General features: G+C 40.1%; 1 protein-coding gene across 1 annotated transcript; it reads left to right on the forward strand.

The window, feature by feature from the left end:
• The first annotated feature begins 815 nt into the window (after positions 1-815).
• Positions 816-8,925, forward strand: txlnbb (taxilin beta b). Its single transcript, XM_083792534.1, has 10 exons — positions 816-955; positions 2,275-2,533; positions 2,970-3,061; positions 4,315-4,485; positions 5,271-5,465; positions 5,806-5,925; positions 6,227-6,301; positions 6,420-6,512; positions 7,078-7,173; positions 8,290-8,925. Exons 2-10 carry the CDS (start codon positions 2,290-2,292, stop codon positions 8,851-8,853), a joined length of 1,650 nt encoding a protein of 549 aa, XP_083648660.1. The 5' UTR covers positions 816-955; positions 2,275-2,289; the 3' UTR covers positions 8,854-8,925.
• Positions 8,926-17,930: the final 9,005 nt, after the last annotated feature.

Genomic DNA, 17,930 nt, shown 5'->3' on the forward strand with positions numbered 1-17,930 from the left:
TAAAATAATTGGTCCCTTCCCAAAAATATGTATCACCTTGTGAATAATGTTGAACTATTTCAGGGCTTCTTTGTCTGCAGCCAATTCAATGTATGACATGCATGATAGCCATAGCATATTGATTACAAACAAGCAACACATGCTTTACTATAAGCCAGTAGTTCTCAAAGTGGAGTCTAGGGACCTTCTGTGCTCCTTGAGTGGGTTCTATATGGACCCTTACAGGTCTGTAATGCTGATGTTAAAGGGATGTCCATTTGGTTCATTTGGCTCCATGCATGGAAAGTAAATACTGTGCAATACACTGTACGCAAGGAGGGGGCTCTATCTATGCATACATATATCATTATGTGGCTTCCTTTAATGCTGTTATTAGGGTTGGAGAGAATGTTGTAATTCTAATCACTAAGAGAGAGAGAGAGAGAGAGAGAGAGAAGTAGTTCAATCTTTTTCTCTCTACTCAGTGACCAGGCCTGTCAGGCCCATCTGTTAGAATAATTATATGGCTGTTAACAGCATCCTGGCTTAAAATAAAAAAATGCCATCGTTTGGTGGTTTCACGCAGTGAAGGCATTGCATAAAATGGCTGCTTTAAACACCCATAGACAAGGTACAGTGATACACATACGCGTAATTACGCTTTACTCCACGTGACAGTTGACTCTACTCCATGTTGTTTAATGGGGTCACGTCTTGCTAGATTACAAGCCACTCAAAAGGTTTGGGGATTCTTGTTTCGAGAGGGGTGACCTGGACAGGGACATAACTTTACACCCCCCCATGCCATGTCCCACCATTCTCTCTTGCTCTCTCTCTCTCTCTCTCTCTCTCTCTCTCTCTCTTATGTCCCTCTAGTTTATTTTGAGGAGGTCTTATCACAGCTGTTGTATCAGTGGTGGCAGTCTCCCTAAGTCCCTCTCCACTTCTCCTTTTTCCCCTCTAGACCCTGGTCCTGGTAAGAGCTTGTTCAGTTACTCCTTAGCACAATTTGACACAATTGACACAATTTTACATTTTTGTTGAAATGGTATAAAAGTGTTTTATTATAGTAATGTTTCAGGTTAGCTCATTTGTTTAGCTCATTTAATTATAGTCATTTTTTCTCAGAATTCTGACTTTTGTTAGAGGTTAGAATTAGTTGACTCTCTTCCTTGGCTGTGAAGCTCACCAAGTTGAGAGTGGAACTTGGCTATGTCCTTATGTAAAAAGAAAAGTTCATGATAAATAATGTTCTCCTGAAATAGCATTGCTCTGTGAGAACATTGTTCTGTTTATTCCACTATCTTGAGTCCTGTAACAAGCAGTTCACCGGCTGTTTGGAATTCTTCTACATTGTTAATATAATCAAGTGTGGGTTTGTCTGCCTTTCTTGCAAGGATGTATTCACGATTGATTTTAAATACAAATGCCTAAATCAAGTATTCTCTTAAATATTGACCATTACCGGGAGGGGGTTTTCTTTTCTTCTTTTTTTTATTTTTTTTTACTAATAATTACTACACCTTTTTGTGTGTACAACTGCTGACATTGACATCAATTAGAGTCGATTAGAAATAAATAAATAACTTGACCATATTAAGAAGTTCCAAAAATAGACTGTGGGTCTGGAACAGGTGCCATATGTGCTCTGGTTGTGAAAGCAAAGGGAGTGTGAAGTCGACACAGGCAGGCTAATTTTATGCACATAAACAAGCCCCAGTCATGAGCCTGTAAAAAAGAAGCAGATAGACGCCGAGATTCAATCAAACCTGATTTATCAGATGTGTGTTTAAAACAGCTGTTTTCAACCCAAATTGACAAAGTACATAGTCACTTGTTTTAACTTAAAATGGCACACATTGTTGTGTGTCACGTGTTCAACATCAAGTGCTTTAATATTAAGTTTTGTGCCTTTAAATTAGTTTGATTTGTTTATTTTCCCAAGTAATACTTATTTTGTCAGGATTCAGGAAAATCTAATATTTATTCTCATGTCTGTAATCTGTATAGGCCTATTATTATGATATTTTTAGAAAGTGATTTCAAACTAATGTTATGCATGGGTCATCTTAACCACATCAGCTGTGGATTAAGTGCTTGGACATGGGCAACTCTAATTGGCCGTAGTTGTAGTTTAGTTGTATTCACTTGCCCCTACCTGAAGCTTGAACTGCTGGCCTCCCACTTACGTACAATTCTCAATCCCTCTAGGCTGTAAATGGTCCCAGTGATACTCTTACAAGGATGACGTGAACCAGAAACAATGTTTATTTCGTTTTTTTGCCTTCCTCTTAGCACTAGCCCAGATTAATGGAGACTTCCCAGAAGGCGGGTAGCCTCATGCAGGTGGGTCCCCAGGCGGGGCCAGCTGAGGGTCAGCAACGTATTGACCTGACAGAAGACCTCGAACAGCAGCTGGAGGACATCATTAGCACCTACCAGGCTGCAGAGATCCCTGCTGAGCTAGAGGACACCAGTGAGGCTGTCACAGCTGTCAAGGAGGCAGATAGCCGCAAAGACCAGAAACTGGAGAAGAAGCTGCTCAAAAATCTAGGTGCTTTGTTTTTGTCTGTTTTTTCCCCTTCTAAATAAAGTTGTATTGATTCTGGAGGTAGGTGGGTTCTATTCAGCTCAGTCAGCACAACTGGAAGGTGTACGGTAATTGATAGGGGTGTAAGCATAGCTGTAATGGTTGTAAGTGCATCCATCTCTAACAGACCTCAGATGAATATAGTATTAGCAAATAATTCGAAACGTTTGTTTTTTGTCTATTTGGAGTAGGAGACGGATGGGGTTTGCAGCCAAATGTAACAAAAAGAACATTCCAGTCACTGTCAAGGATTAAATAACCATTTTTACGAGCTTTTCTGTAAACCAACCAATCTTAATTGTGCAAACTCATCCATTTGTTTTAAACAGTTTAAAATAATTTCCCACCAGTATTTGCTTTTGGACATAATTGTAACCTGCTCTCTATACTAACTATTCAGGAAAGGAGGCTGCACTATTGATGCAGAGTCTGAGCAAACTTGGCACTACAGAGGAGAAACTACAGACCTCGGTTAAGAAGCATGCTGAGCTGGTGAGTGGCACAGACTTAAGAGAAAACCTTCTTTGCGCACATTCAGTCCCTGTCCCTCCCTGAATTCCTTATGACACCCTGGCTATGATTGATTGATTGAAGTATTTATTAACAGTTTGCACAATTACAGTACATTTAAAAAACAACTCAATACAAAAACTGTTAACTGTGAGTGGACCATATACTGTAAAAATATGGACAAAGCGTTCGCCGGGTCTGATATGGACGTAAAATGAAGTCAGTCAGTTTTGGCCCAGCTGGCCATTGGCTGGCCCAGACAACAAGGCGGGACTTCCCCCCTTCTTCTTAGTTGGTTTTTATTTTGACTCGAACAGGGGGTGGCTCCCATTCATAGACTGTAACTGTAGCCACGCCCCTCAGAACATACGCAACTTTATGGTCATTTTTTTAATAAATGGGACCATCATTTTCCAAAAAGAATATTATGACATGAGAAATGAGACTTTAAACTAGTGACTGGAAGCAGAAAGTATTCATGACCATGTTTATTAAGGTAATACAGTCTAGGTGAAGTTGGGCCCAAATACATGGACCTCTATGGGGATATGGGTTTTTTTGGGCCCAATGACAGCGCCACAACAGGCCATTATATGAACTTTCAGGATGTCCCGATTTCCTTAGTGGCTTCACAAAATATCTGTCTGACTGCCCCCCTGGAGTGGACGACCCAATAAAGCATTACACTTGTTTACAAGAGGATTCACCTTGTTCAATTCATCAAAACATTTAGAGACAAATATACACTTCTATAATACTCCAACAAGTGTCCTTCTCCCTCCTGGCTCCCAAGCTGTGGAGTGACCTCTCCCCCAGTTAGGACTGCAAGCTCACTCCCCATTTTCATATTTTTTGTAGCATTAATTGTTTTCTTTGCGATCTATTTCCTAATTACCCCCTGTCATTTTGTTGAGGGTTCAAGCCATTTACTCAGATTTCGCTCTTCGTAATCATAAGTCACTCTCGATAGATGTATGTCTAAATTGTAATGTGTATTACATGTCTAGTATGTACATTGTTTGCAATAACTAGTTACTGTAATATATTACTGTAAAATTGTTTATTTCCCCAGTAACTAGTGTAACATATTACAATTGCAAAAATGAACGTGATTTTGTTTTTAACCAAGATAGATTTCAAAGGAGTACCGGTAATAAATAACTAGTAGCTTGCCCAACATTTATCGAGCCATGTGTGTTTTATGTGCTATCTATGTATTTGCATATAATCCATAGTTGGAAGAACATCGCAGTGACCAGAAGCAGCTAAAGATTCTGCAGAAGAAACTGCTCCAGGTGATGAAGGAAAAGGACCAGCTGCAGAGTGAGCACAGCAGGGCTGTCCTGGCACGCAGCAAGCTGGAGGGACTGTGTCGAGAGCTGCAGAGGCACAACAAGACATTAAAGGTACCTCAGCAATCAGCACACATTTTTGATGGTTTGTGCTTTGAAGTCTCAATACATAAAGTTGCAAAGTAATACATCTTAGCTCTTAAAAGCACAATAAGTCCGTAACCACTTAAACTCTTATTCTTAGTGAAACCGAGTTGATGCTCTATTTTGGTCTGCTCTTGTTTCCTTCTATCTCTTCTCCAGAAATAGCAGGTCTAAGTTCACGACATGTTGCAAGCTTGTAGATCCGAATATTCAGAATAAGAAAATCACAACACACCATCCCACTGTACCACAAGTACCTCGAACCTTGCAGAGTTCATGGATTTCTATGATTTATTGTCAGATGTTCTCAGAACTAGAGTTATTGGTTTACACTGTGAGGAGCTTGTTTCATTCCCAACAGGAATGCTACAAGTTTGCACATTTGCATTCTGTGTCAAAAAACAAAGAAAAAACGAAATAATAAATAAATAAATATTTATGTGCTTGGGCTCTTGGATAACAAAGGGGTAAAAGAGCTTTAACATAGATCATAGATGTAGGATGTTACAAGTCTAAGTGCTTTGTGCCATAACACTGAGGAAGACCGTTAAGGTTGAAACGTGTCCGTTATGCTCTGTCTGGGTGAGGCAAATAAAACTACCATAATATGTGATAAGGACATTTATTGAGCTCTGGCTGTCTTCTTCTTAACGTGATATTGTTGGGCCGTGCACCTCGAAACTTTCATTTAATTTGACATTTCTGAGTGTTGTGTTTCTGAATGTCTAAATCATTCCTCTGTGTTGGAAATGTAGGAGGAGACCCTGCAGAGGTGCAGAGAAGATGACCTCAAGAGGAAGGACATCACCACGCATTTCCAGGGCACGCTCAGCGAAATTCAGGCCCAGATTGAGGAGCACAGCACCCGTAACACCAAACTGTGTCAGGAGAACAGCGGCCTGGCCGAGAAACTCAAGTCGCTCATTTCACAATATGACCAGAGAGAGGCGGTATGGGCCTGTTCCAGATCATTAAAAGACTTGTAGCTTTGTAATGGAGAATGTAACAGTTGTCTAGTTGACTATATGGCTTTCAGTTATTATCCAGGAACTCTAAATACCATCTTTGGTATTTCAAGAACTATCAAAACATATATTATTTATATACTATTTGACCCAAGTCTGATATTGAATCTTTACAATATCATCTCTATAGGAATTACATAGCAATCCAGTGATATGGCATGAGATAACCTGATCAAAAGTGTGGTTGGGCTGGAGCCGAAACGAATACACCATGTTGCCAACATTTTCAGTGAATCTAACTCATCTGATGTCTTCTGTCTAAAAGAACCTGGACAAGGTCTTCAAACATAGAGATCTGAAAGAGAAGCTGCTGGAGACCAAACTTGCACAAGCCAACATGCTGCTTAAAGAAGCAGAGGAGAAGCGCAAAATAGAAAAAGAACATGTGAGTCTGGAGAATTCATGTCATTGAATGGTACTGCAAATCCTGAGTGTCAATTTAGCTCTTACTCTGTAAACTGACCGTTCCATTTCTCACTCATTTGAACAGAGTGACATTATATTTATATTTCTTCATCGAATGATGGTGTCCCTTAATGCAGAAAAGCAGTTGTCAGTGGCACTGTAGTACAACAGGCTTCTAGAGTCTGAGTCAAATTGAAACTGAGGATTTTACAGTGCACACTGCACAGACAAATTCTGTTCTCACAGTGACCTTGTTAATGGAAATGATCAATTCTCCACAGCTGCTGAAACAAGCGGCCGAGAGCAAATTGCAAGTGAAGGTCATGAAGGAGCAAGAATGTGGCTTGAAGGCCCAGGTACTGTACAGTCAGGGGTCATCATGCATGACTGAGATGTTTGACTTTAAGTCTTTTCATGTAGGCCTACTTCAATACAGACATGATTTAGTTTTTTGTTCTTGTCATCTGTCTCCAGCTTGCTATGTACTCTGAGAAGTTTGATGAATTCCAAGGCACCGTGTCGAAGAGTAATGGAGTATATGCATCGTTCAAACAGGACATGGACAAGGTCAGAAACACTTTGTGTATTTATTAGACTATTCAAAGGAATTGCTCCATATGTTCCTTGTTAATTAAAGGGATAGTTCACGCCTAAATAGCCTTTTTTCTATCGATTACTCACCCCATGAAGACTGGATATATCATATTTGTTTTGATTTTGTTGCATTAAGCCAACTAGATAGAGCTAAGTATTTTATTTAGAAATTTGTTTAGACAGATGCCAGGTTTCATGTTTCCCCGGAATCCCTCGTATCCTAGTTACTTCAGAGCACTTAATTGTTCTCTTTGTGCTATACTTATAACCATTTAGCCTGTCCTTTGTTGACTAGGGTTCATACCCTTTACATTAATCTTGCACTTTCTAAGTTGCTCTGGAGTGTCTGCTACAGTAATTACCTGAATTGTCATTTGGAAATACACAAAACCCATGGGGCTTATAAAAACACATCACATCTCGCCTCAAAGACAAACAAAAATAAGTCCTCTTTCTCTAGTTCAGGATTAGGGCTGAATTTGGCAGCTATTTATAGAGCTATTTTTTCGTTTCTGAATGCTGTTGTTCTGTGTTGCAGATGCACAAGAAGATGAAGAAGCTGGAGAAAGAGTGTATGTCATGGAAGACTCGCTTTGATGGCTGCAACAAGGCTCTCCTTGACATGGTGTCTGATGTAAGACATATTTGTTATCATCTGTTGTACAGTAGCATATGTAGCATGGTTTGTGGAGCACAAGGAGAAATCAGGTGATGTGAATTCACCAAATGGCACATGTTTGAAGACTGTGAGGGACCTTGGCAAGAAGCATGTATATTTCCAACAACACAATGTTCAAACATAAATGATGATAGGCGTTTTACAGCACATATGGTACATCAGCCTTTTTAGGGTTAGTATAATTCCACAGCTGTGATCATTCTTCCCAGTCTGTCTGTCTTATATAGACCAAGCATACCTGATTATCTGTGCTCACTTCTCACATTTGTAGTTTATCAGACTGCGGATGCAGCCACTAGTTAGCAGAGCCGCATCAGGCTCTGTCCACCAGCAGCTGACAGACACCTTAGAAAACAGGAAGTCCACACAACAGCTCTGCTCCACAGTGTTTTAGGCCAAGATTGGCCTGATGACTGGCCATCAGGTCACCTGATGAAGGCCTGTCATGGCCGGAACGTCGGTGTTTAAATAAATTAAACACTGTGGAGCAGAGCTGTTGTGCGGACTTCATTTCATTTGCACTGTATATCTACCTTTGTCCAGCACCAGCGAGGGACTGGGTGTGCGCAACCCTCTAGTTTTTTAACCTTAGAAAACACCCCCACAACCATGTTCAATGTTCAAGGTTTTTAGAGCGTTGCTCATCCAGTGGGGTGAGCAATCTAGAAGAGGGTCTGTCTGTCCGTGTGTCTGTCTGTCTGTCTGTCTGTGCGTGCGTGCGTGCTTGCGTGTGTGTGTCTGGGGTGAATATACCAAACCATTGGACCAATCAGTACCAAATGTCTTGTGCACCAGCAGTATAAGTCAAAGGTTGGGCAAACCAACACTGCAGTCAAAGTTATGTCTCTTCAACAGTTTAGACCAAAAATACAATACAATAAGATGATGAAGATGATCATAATAAACCAAAATAGCACAAAAATGAATGTCCTGCTTATATTTGATTAGGGCTGTTACTGGACATTTACTGCTGTAGTCTGTATGCACAAGCATCCAGCAAATAGATGTGAAAAGGTTAACAAGATTGTGTAGTCTAAAACATTATGTCCATTATAATTCAATCCCTTGCAGAAAACACTGAAGGAGAAGGAGTTTGAACTTTTCACCATTAAGAACCAGAAGTTGGAGAAACTGTGCAGAGCACTGCAAGAAGAGCGTAAGACTCTGTACCAGAAGGTGCAAGAGGCCAGTGGTCATCCAGATGTCAGCTCAGCATCTGAGCCAACTGAGAAGGAAAGCCCTGCGGTTCTGGAGACTGCTGTTGAGAAACCAAATGAGGAACAGGCTAAACCGTCCACTGAAGCCCCCCCTGAGACTCCAAAAACCACCCCCGCCGCTGAAATCCTGCTGACTAAGGAACTGTCCAAACTTAAATCTGAGGAGTCCCTTCTGCAGGAGATCGCGAGTTCGTTCAGGATTTCCCACATCATACCTCAAGAGGAGCTTTCCCAAGAAGACAGCCAGTTATATGGACTCACTGAGGTCGTCCAGGATTCAGAAGAACAGCACCACTCAGAGTCATGCAGTGGTGATCAAACCCCGGAGATCACTTTCTCGGTGAACGGCACAGATGAGGATGGCACAGATGGCGGATGCCAGGAGCAGAGAGACCTGGAAATGGAGATGGTTGATTAGGCCACCAAATTACTGTGAATAGTAGCCTATAACTTAGCAATAAAGATTTATAGAAATTAAGAAAACTAAAAAGTTGTCTTTGTCTTCATGTGTTTTTGTGAAGGATAACAGAAACGGTAACCGAAAGAGTAGGCACATAGGCACTGTGGGCACCTCAATGTTAAATTGTCTACTTTTTCCAGAATGTATAAACATAAAGAATAAATATATGCTTTGGAACATGGTCTGAAATAATGAAATGTACACATGATTTGAACACTGAATGTTTTTCATTGAAGGCCTACAATTTCTACTATTGCTACATGATACATCATGGGCACAAACAAGAATATAAGGGTCTGATGATGTTGTAGAATAGGCCTACTTTATAACGCCTACTATAATAATAATATAGGCCTGCTACTATATAGGCCTAACGCCCGAGATTCAAGTCCAACATCTGAAGTACGTTTGAGGCCATTAGGCTATATATATATATATATATATATATATATATATATATATATATATATATATATATATATACACACACACACACACACACACACACACACACACACACACACACAGTTTTCTTTGGGAGGATATAGGCCTACAGGAAGATTTATTTTTCCAAAATGCATAACTTTATTCCTTGACGCAGTGATGAGAAGGGGAAGTTAAGTGTGTTTGACACTCACACGGTCACACCATTCATGTCAAACAAAATTATTTTACCGGTATCTCAGTCACTAGTCTCATATCATATGGGCCGGCCGGGCAGCATACGTCCATTGAAACGGCCTACACTGGATCAGCTAGCTTGGCTTGTCCTGTAAGTGTAAGGCAGGCTGTTTCTGACGAGTTGGGTTGATCTATCTGTGTATTTATTTATTAGCCTACTGACCTTTGCTTTAAAAAGAAATGGCCGCGGGGGAGGACACTTCAGCACTTTCTCGTGCGAAAGCACTGATTACTTTTGTTGAAAGGGGTAAAGTTCTGCTGGAAGTCGCAAGGAAGGAAAGCAAGGAAGGTAGGTTATCACTATTAGGGTCAAACAGTTCCATTAATGAAATCACGCCACGAATGCGAATGATTTAAGTCCTACAGTAGACATGCAGTCACTAACCATGGCTGTTTACTTCACCATCGTGGCATCGTCCACTTTGTCGTCGGTACCGTACGACGGTGTATACTAGCCCTGAAACATGACTGTCATGATGATGATGAAATACGAGCGTCATGAACCATGGCGTATACAAACATAAGCATTTATGTCTCATAGGTTCCCTTGAAGACTTCATCAGGAAGAGAATTCGTATTGAACGAAATGAGTGCATGCTGGGTTTGATTGAAGCTGGCGCTGTATTGTATACAAGGTTGTTGTTTTTAAATACAGAAATCCATAATGCTATATAAAGCATGAAAGTTAATTAAAGGTTCTGTAAGTGATGGGCCTACACGTACGTGGTAGGCCTGTCGTAGTTAAAATAAGTAACATGCCTCTCTAGTAAACAGAAATACATTTTCAGATCACATCCTAGCTCTGATCCATAGCCCTAATGCTTCTATGATTCTGCTCTGCATAGAACCATTAGGGCTATGGACCAGAGCTAATCCAATCCAATCAGAGAGATTGGATTGATACCATATAATTAATTTCTGAATAAGGAATAGGAATAGGCAATGATTACTATAAAATATAGAGCTTTAACTTTTTTTCGACTATATAGCCTACAAGAACAAAAATATTTTACCACCTTACACCACCTTTAGCCTATTTGTTTTTTATTAGCTTAGCTTATATATACGCACACTATTTGAAAAAATATATAGTCTGGGATACTGTATGTGCAGTAAATGATTCCGCCATTCATTGTTTTTCATTTTTAATATCTTCACCAGTCTATCTGTAAGGACAAAAAATGAGGCAGAGGAGCTGTGGAAACGTGGATATCAGTAAGACCAAATTTCCAGAAATAAGACATCAATAATAAACATAATAGCCACATGCTAAGAACTACAGTAGGCTATGGGCTCAAACCTAAAGAATTGTTGCAAACTGCAGGTGCTCTGCATTGCGGGATGCCGTGGAGGACCTTATGCAGCTGGCAGTGAGTTATATGACATATAGTCTTGCTAGAGGCCAATTACTTTATTTATTTATTTATTTCAAATATGTATCCAATATAAACGCAATTCTCTGCAGTTTCTTATATTGACTTGGTGGTTGTGCTCAATATGAAACAGGTGGAATGGGATGCATTTCTGGAGTACTTGGACCGTGAGCTACATCTGAGTGTTGAAATGCTGGACCATGGCCCTCAAGCAAGATTTATCTCAGCTGAGACACCTCTCATAAATGCCAGGACTGGGGAGTGAGTTTGATTAGTTTCACTCAATGAATTTTAAATAGTTGTGTTATGGTGTTTATAGTTATACAGGGGTCTCTGTTATAATTGAGTGTGTACTGTACCCACTGAACAGGATATTAGCTATATCATCTCATTTTCATAAAAAAATCATAACCAAAATGCCCACATTGTCCTGTTTAATAAACATCCATCTCAGATTCTCTTCTGACGTTTCTTTATGTAGAAACTCCAACTCCGCGTCTTTAGTCTACTCAGGAGGACATACAGGAGTACTACACATACAGTCATTTCGGACAGCTTTTGGTAACCTCAGCTTTTGGTAACCTCTGTTATTCTACTGTCTTCAAGAGCTCTAACATTGGGGAGATACTTTGGGAAAGGTGAAAAGATTCTTCTGGTGTTAATCCGTCAGTTTTCATGCCTTCTCTGCCGTCTCCATCTAAAAGATCTGGAGGCCAGTCAGGTAATCACAGAGCCTGGGTCAGTTAGTAAAAATCACACCTGTGTGAAGTGAGTGGTGCAACTCCGTGGGGGGGGGGGGGGTTCCCAGACCCACAGGAACGCACCCAGGGTGACGGCCCGGTTCCGGTTGCACCACTCAAAAATATATTTTTGTTTGTTTGTTTCGTTTTTTTCGGCTTTGACTATGAATACCAGATGGGATAAGTTTGCCACATATTAGAAAAGTACAATAAGTTCTAAGAATGACTTATCTGAATGGTCCTGATGCTGTAAAACCTAGCCATCTGTTACTCCAATACTCCAAACCATTTGATTTGACCCATGCATGTCTGGTACACACACACACACACACACACACACACACACACACACACACACACACACACACACACACAATTGACCTTTGTTTAATTAAGTACAGTAGTTTTACTAGTACATGGGTCTTCACCTGGGGGTCTGTGCCCCTACCTAGAGGGTCCTCAGAGTTACTATAGGGGCGGGGACTGCCAAGTTTTTGTGTGATAGGAAAAAGGCTTGTTTTGTATTTTTCCAAAGACTCCTGCTATATTCAGTGCTTAATCAATATATTATGTGATTTTCTAATTTTCAGAGAGCCCTGGATACACTGTCAGTGCGCGTGCTGGTGGTCTCATTTGGCTGTCAGGAGGGAGCTTTGAATTGGCTTCAGGAGACAGGCTGTCAGTATGATATGCTATTGGACCCAGACAGACAGGTTTGACGTCCAATACGAAGTTCTAATTTTACAGGGCTCCTGCTGGTGGATTGTATCTGTCAGAAATAAAGAATGTTTTATTTATGATTACAGGTGTACAGGGTATTTGGGTTGGGAGCATCTCTGAAGAAAGTGTTGAACTTCGGCAACATGCTTCTCTATGCCGAGTATGTGGTTGCAGATATGGAATTCCCAAGAGGGCTTCCATCGATTGAAGATGACATGTTCCAGGTAAAATGATACCTGCAGCTCAGAATGTAAGCTGAGAAATGTAATTGGTGAGCATAATGTCATATGAATCTAAAATCACTTGAACCCCATCATCCCTATTCTGGTGTGAAGAAAATAGCAGAACTACCAGGTCACAACACGTTTTGTGTGACTTGTCGCATTTTGAGCTTGTAGATCGTCTATTTTTGGTGAAGAGATTGGTGTAGAAGAAAGGAGTGGAACAAGAATAGAGCCCTTGGGGATCCAACTAAGTATATAGGGTTTAAGTAGTTACAAAAGGAGTCAAATCTTGGCATTTGCCACAAATAAGGCATTTTGCTCTATCATTTTATGGTTTGTCCTTCCAATTTTTACATTTGGAAAAAGTTGAAATGCATGAGTTTCTTTTTATGTTGGTTAATTTTTCAGCTCGGAGGTGATTTTGTCCTCGATGAACATGGGAAGGTGCTGTTGTCACACTGCTGTCAGAGTCCCATTGACAGACCCTCTGTGGAGGACATACTACTAGCAGCCTCTTAACTTAACTTAATGTAATAGTAATGCTTATAATATAATTTATTCAAATCACACTTTTGTGCATAGGATGTAGCTCAAGGTGCTTTACCACTAAATTTTACTGAGAAATAGAAAATAATAATAAAGCTAACAATTATGGATGAATAAAGGAGAATGAATATGGATAAAGGTAATGTTCATTGTTTGTAAAAGAATCTACATGTTATTGAAAATCAATTAAACAGCAACAAAAAGAGAAACAGTGGTCATTATCACCTAAGTAAGATGTAATAACTTGCCAAATCATTGTTTTTTTTTAAATGATCAACACTATTTTGGTTTTTGCCATTATTGAATTCACAGTGAGTTGCAAGATTCAAGAGACAAAACTGCAGTAAAGTTTAATATGTATCTCAATTATACACTCAAAAGGGGTCTCTCCACTATTGTATAAGTTTAACTTTGGCCTAAAAAAGGAGTTTTCAAATGGCGGAGAATCGAGATTTCATTTTGAAACCTATCCAATTGAAAACATGCATGATCATGGTTGCTGGCTAAGTTCCTCATCTGCTATGCTTCAGCATGTTGCTCATATATCACAGCCTTTTGGTTATACCACTGGGACAGAACATCAAGGTTCAAGGTTATCTTTATTTGTCTCCCTTGGGAGAAATTTGTCTTGGAGACAGATGTAGCAGTTTTGTGTTATGTAGCGTGAGTTCATGATTACCTGTCACTGAAGTAAATAATTAGGTTCTATTTGGTCATTACAGTAGACAGAACAGATGCTGTGTATGTCTCATCGTAACAGTTTAGGCTATCTTTGACAACCTCCAGATAGGCTGATTGATTCATTGTGCTTATACTGACCCAATCCATTTGTTCAGCATATTTCTTGGACGTAATCCTAATTTAATCCCCAAATTTGAGAAACAAGTTCTGATTCCAGGTGAAGGAAATTGTGCTGTTCTAACTTCTAAGTGTTCTTGAGATAGCTTGAATCCAGATGTCAAATTGACCCCATAAGGCCACAATAAACTGTTCCAAATGATAAAGTGAAGGGAACTTTTTGGATGCTTTGAATGTTTTCTGCTATCCTTTTGGTGTCATGGATTTAAACTACTTCAGTATACTAGTATACTAGTCAGTATAAAGAAGAGAAACAAACAAATTGTTTATTCTTTCGATTTGAGAGAGAGAGAGAGAAAGAGAGAGACTGAGATTGTGCAATTACACTACTACTACTACTACTATTGCAAGTTTTCTTTTTACCGTGTCTCTGGTAAGAATGTGAGTTGAAGGAAATCACTGTCCCACTCACTGGCTAAGCTTCTTTAGTCGTTATGAGCAGTTTAATGTGGACCAGCTGGAGCACATAACAGTATAACTGCAATAAACACTAGACTGGCTTATGACCTCTAAAATGACCCAGGTGTTGACTTGTGACAGCGGATCGATGTTTGAGCAGCTTCACAGTACATTTAAGATCTCCACCTGTGCAGAAAGGAGGGGGCCTGGTATAGAAACCTGGGTCAACAAAGAATGTAGGGTTATGTGGTTAGTACAGGTTTACAAGTAGAGTAATGTTCCATTTAGACCCCGGTCAACAAAGGATGTAGTGTAGGGTTATGTGGTTAGTAGAGGTTTACAGTACAAGTAGAGTAATGTTCCATGGTCTAAAGGTACTCTGTCTGGGGATTTATCTTAGTGTTCAGCTCTGCTACATTTTGTCCCTGATCGACACAATTATACAGCCATCATTAAACATTAAGAGCAGGGAGATACAGTAGATATACAATACCCCCCCCCCCCCCCCCCCCCCCCATGGGGAACAGAAATAGCAATGCCCATCGGTGGTGCTGGGGTGGCGGTGGGAGACTGGGAGCAAACTGCGCATGACAACAACCTAGAATGAATAAGAAGGATAGTGCACGGAGGCGCGGCCTAGGCTCCTGCGGGAGGTTTGCACATGCTCAGTGTAAACAGGAACTGCGATGATGGAGTGTTCCAGCAGAGGTGCTAGATAGAAAGCTCATAACTTGTGATGCAAATAATGAGATCCAGAACAGTTGAGAATTAAACAGCAGCCACCCTTCCCTTTTCAAATGTTTTGTATCATCCACAGCACTTGAATGAACAGTATCCATGTTCCTTTGTCATTTCACAAAAATAAAAGTTTGACACATCCAAGAACATGAAAAATCCACAAAAGAAAATATACAAAAACATTAACATTTAGTGAATGTACTTGTCCTTTATCTTTCAGTCTGTTATACACAATGTTTTTTCCACAGTTATGAAATAGATATACTTTTTTAAATAAAAACAAAATCAACTTTGTACTATTCTCTTTTTGTGATATTCTTTTTATTATTTCAGTTCAGTGTCAGCAACTCTAAGGCCCAAACCCAATCCACTCCCTTGCTGACTCAATGAGCCCTCACTGACTTGATGAGCAAAGTAAAATAATATGGAAATGAAATGTATAATGCATATTATTATATATGAATATTACAACTCATATCACACAGGAAAGTGTATTTATTAAACTAATAATAAAACGATCATCTTAAATACTAAAATAGACATGATAGACATGTATAAATAGGCCAAGCATGTAGGTAGGCACTGGCTGTGAATGAGGACAGTTTGTATAAAGTGATGCAAAGTGTCATGAATGGCGGACTCATCTTCAAAGTGCTGTCCCATTTCTTTCACAATTTGGAGCCCTTGCAGCCTCTCACCCTCAAGCACTTACAGCTGACGTCATTAAAGTCAATGAGGCACGGTGGCACAGTTGGTAGTGCTGTCGCCTCACAGCTAGAAGGTCCTGGGTTCGATTCCCGCTCGGGGTGCTGTGGGTGCTGGCGGCGTGTTTCCTCCTCCGCGTCATCAGTGCCCATACCCGAAGGCGGGGTTGGCGAAAGGGCCTTTCTGTGTGGAGTTTGCATGTTCTCCCCGTGTCCCCTAGGGTAGATACCCTCACAAAAACATGCAGTAATCCTGGTCTCTAAACTGCCTCCCCCTGGCCAGCCGGGGCGCCTGATGGAGGGGAAAGGAACTGGTTGGAATAACGTGTTCCTTCCATGCGCTACGTCCAACCAGGGAAACTCCCCCCTGTCAGGTGTAAAGGAGCAACTTGGACACTCAAGCAAGGAAGCATGAGTTAAGTCTGTTGCTCTCCCCAGGTTGGTGGAGGGTGTGTAGAGCCCAGGATCACATTAGATGATTGACACAGGGGTGAAAAATGGGTTACAAAATCGTGGGATAAAAAATATATATTATAAAAAAAAAGTCAATGAGGGTCCAGGGCTCAGGGCTTGAGGGAGGCAATTGGGATTGGGCCTAATGCACCTCTAGCACCTCTGTTGGAACACCTCATCATTGCAGTTCCTGTTTACACTGAGCATGTGCAAACCTCCTGCAGGAGCCTAGGACGCGCCTCCGTGCACCATCCTTCTTATTCATTCTAGACAACAACCAGGAACCATATGCAGAGAAGGAAGGCAGGAAGAATGCAGTCTTAAGTAAGCTTAAATACCCCGCCCAATTGGTCAGCTGACTGCCACATCAGCGTATGACATGTGGGTCTTGCAAACACTGTATACACCCACATAGTAGTGCAGTGTATTAACCCCTCGACTATCTGACTGAACTAACTCTGCAAGCTACGTATCATTTACAAATATTAGAATTATGTAAATTGTCCAGAACATATAGCCTTGTCTAGTTTGTCTACCTGTGAATATTTCGAACAAAATATATTATTAATGGTCAATAACATTATCAGAAGTGTACTTCTAGAAATAATGTTAATGAATAATAATACTGCTCCAATGTGATGCTGCTGGCATTATACCGGAAAAACATTTTTGGTTGTGGTGATGTCATGCTAATTTGGTCTGTAGGGACACTAGGGTTCATGTCATTAAATTAACTGGACTTTAACAAGTTCAGGCTGCGGGTGAGATGATTCGTCCAGTTTCTACATTATGATATTGTCTTCCCGGTTTACTTGCTATTTGCACTCCTACTGTATAGCATTGAAATAAGTTCATACAAGGTCACTCTGACTAACAACCCCTCCCCTCTAAATCCAGCAACTGTTGTCTTGGTTTCTGGATGTCATCAAACATTTATTTTCAGGTCCAAAATAATATAATGGTAATATGATAGGGTTACCACACACTGAGTTGCCCTTTCTTTATTTCAGATGTGATGTATGTGTTGTACAGTGTATTAGTAACCCTGCTGCCTGTCTGACATGAGAGGTGTTTTAAAAAAGTTACAATCGACAAGCTTAACACTTGATTGTGTTGTGAGCTTGTAGATGTTTTTGCTTGTACAGTGTATGTTTTTGCATACACTGTACATACACTGTACAAAATATAAAATAATACTTAACATTTATTCAATTATATATATTTTTCCTTTTTGATTAATTGAAAAAGTTATAGATAAAATCATTAGAAAATGATCGATATTTGCAGCCCTAAAATCAATTATCATTGTTTAAGGTAGTTAATATTCTTAACTGAATATTCTATTCTTGTGAAGGCTAAATTCAGCCATAGGCCTACGAGTAATACGACTATATCTTAGAAACATTTGATAATTAATATGCAAATGTTGCCTTTGTCGTTATTTGAAAGCCTAATATTTCTACTATTACTATTTTAGTCCAAAACAACTTTATATTTGAAGCAAGTAAGGTCTTGGATGGACTGATTTTATAACATTTAAATATAAAGTTTCCCACAACAGACATACCTTTTGCTGTAACATGAATCATGGGAGAGTCT

The sequence above is a fragment of the Protomyctophum parallelum genome (genome assembly GCF_964188405.1).
Source record: "Protomyctophum parallelum genome assembly, chromosome: 20".
In the NCBI taxonomy this organism is placed as follows: Eukaryota; Metazoa; Chordata; class Actinopteri; order Myctophiformes; family Myctophidae; genus Protomyctophum; species Protomyctophum parallelum.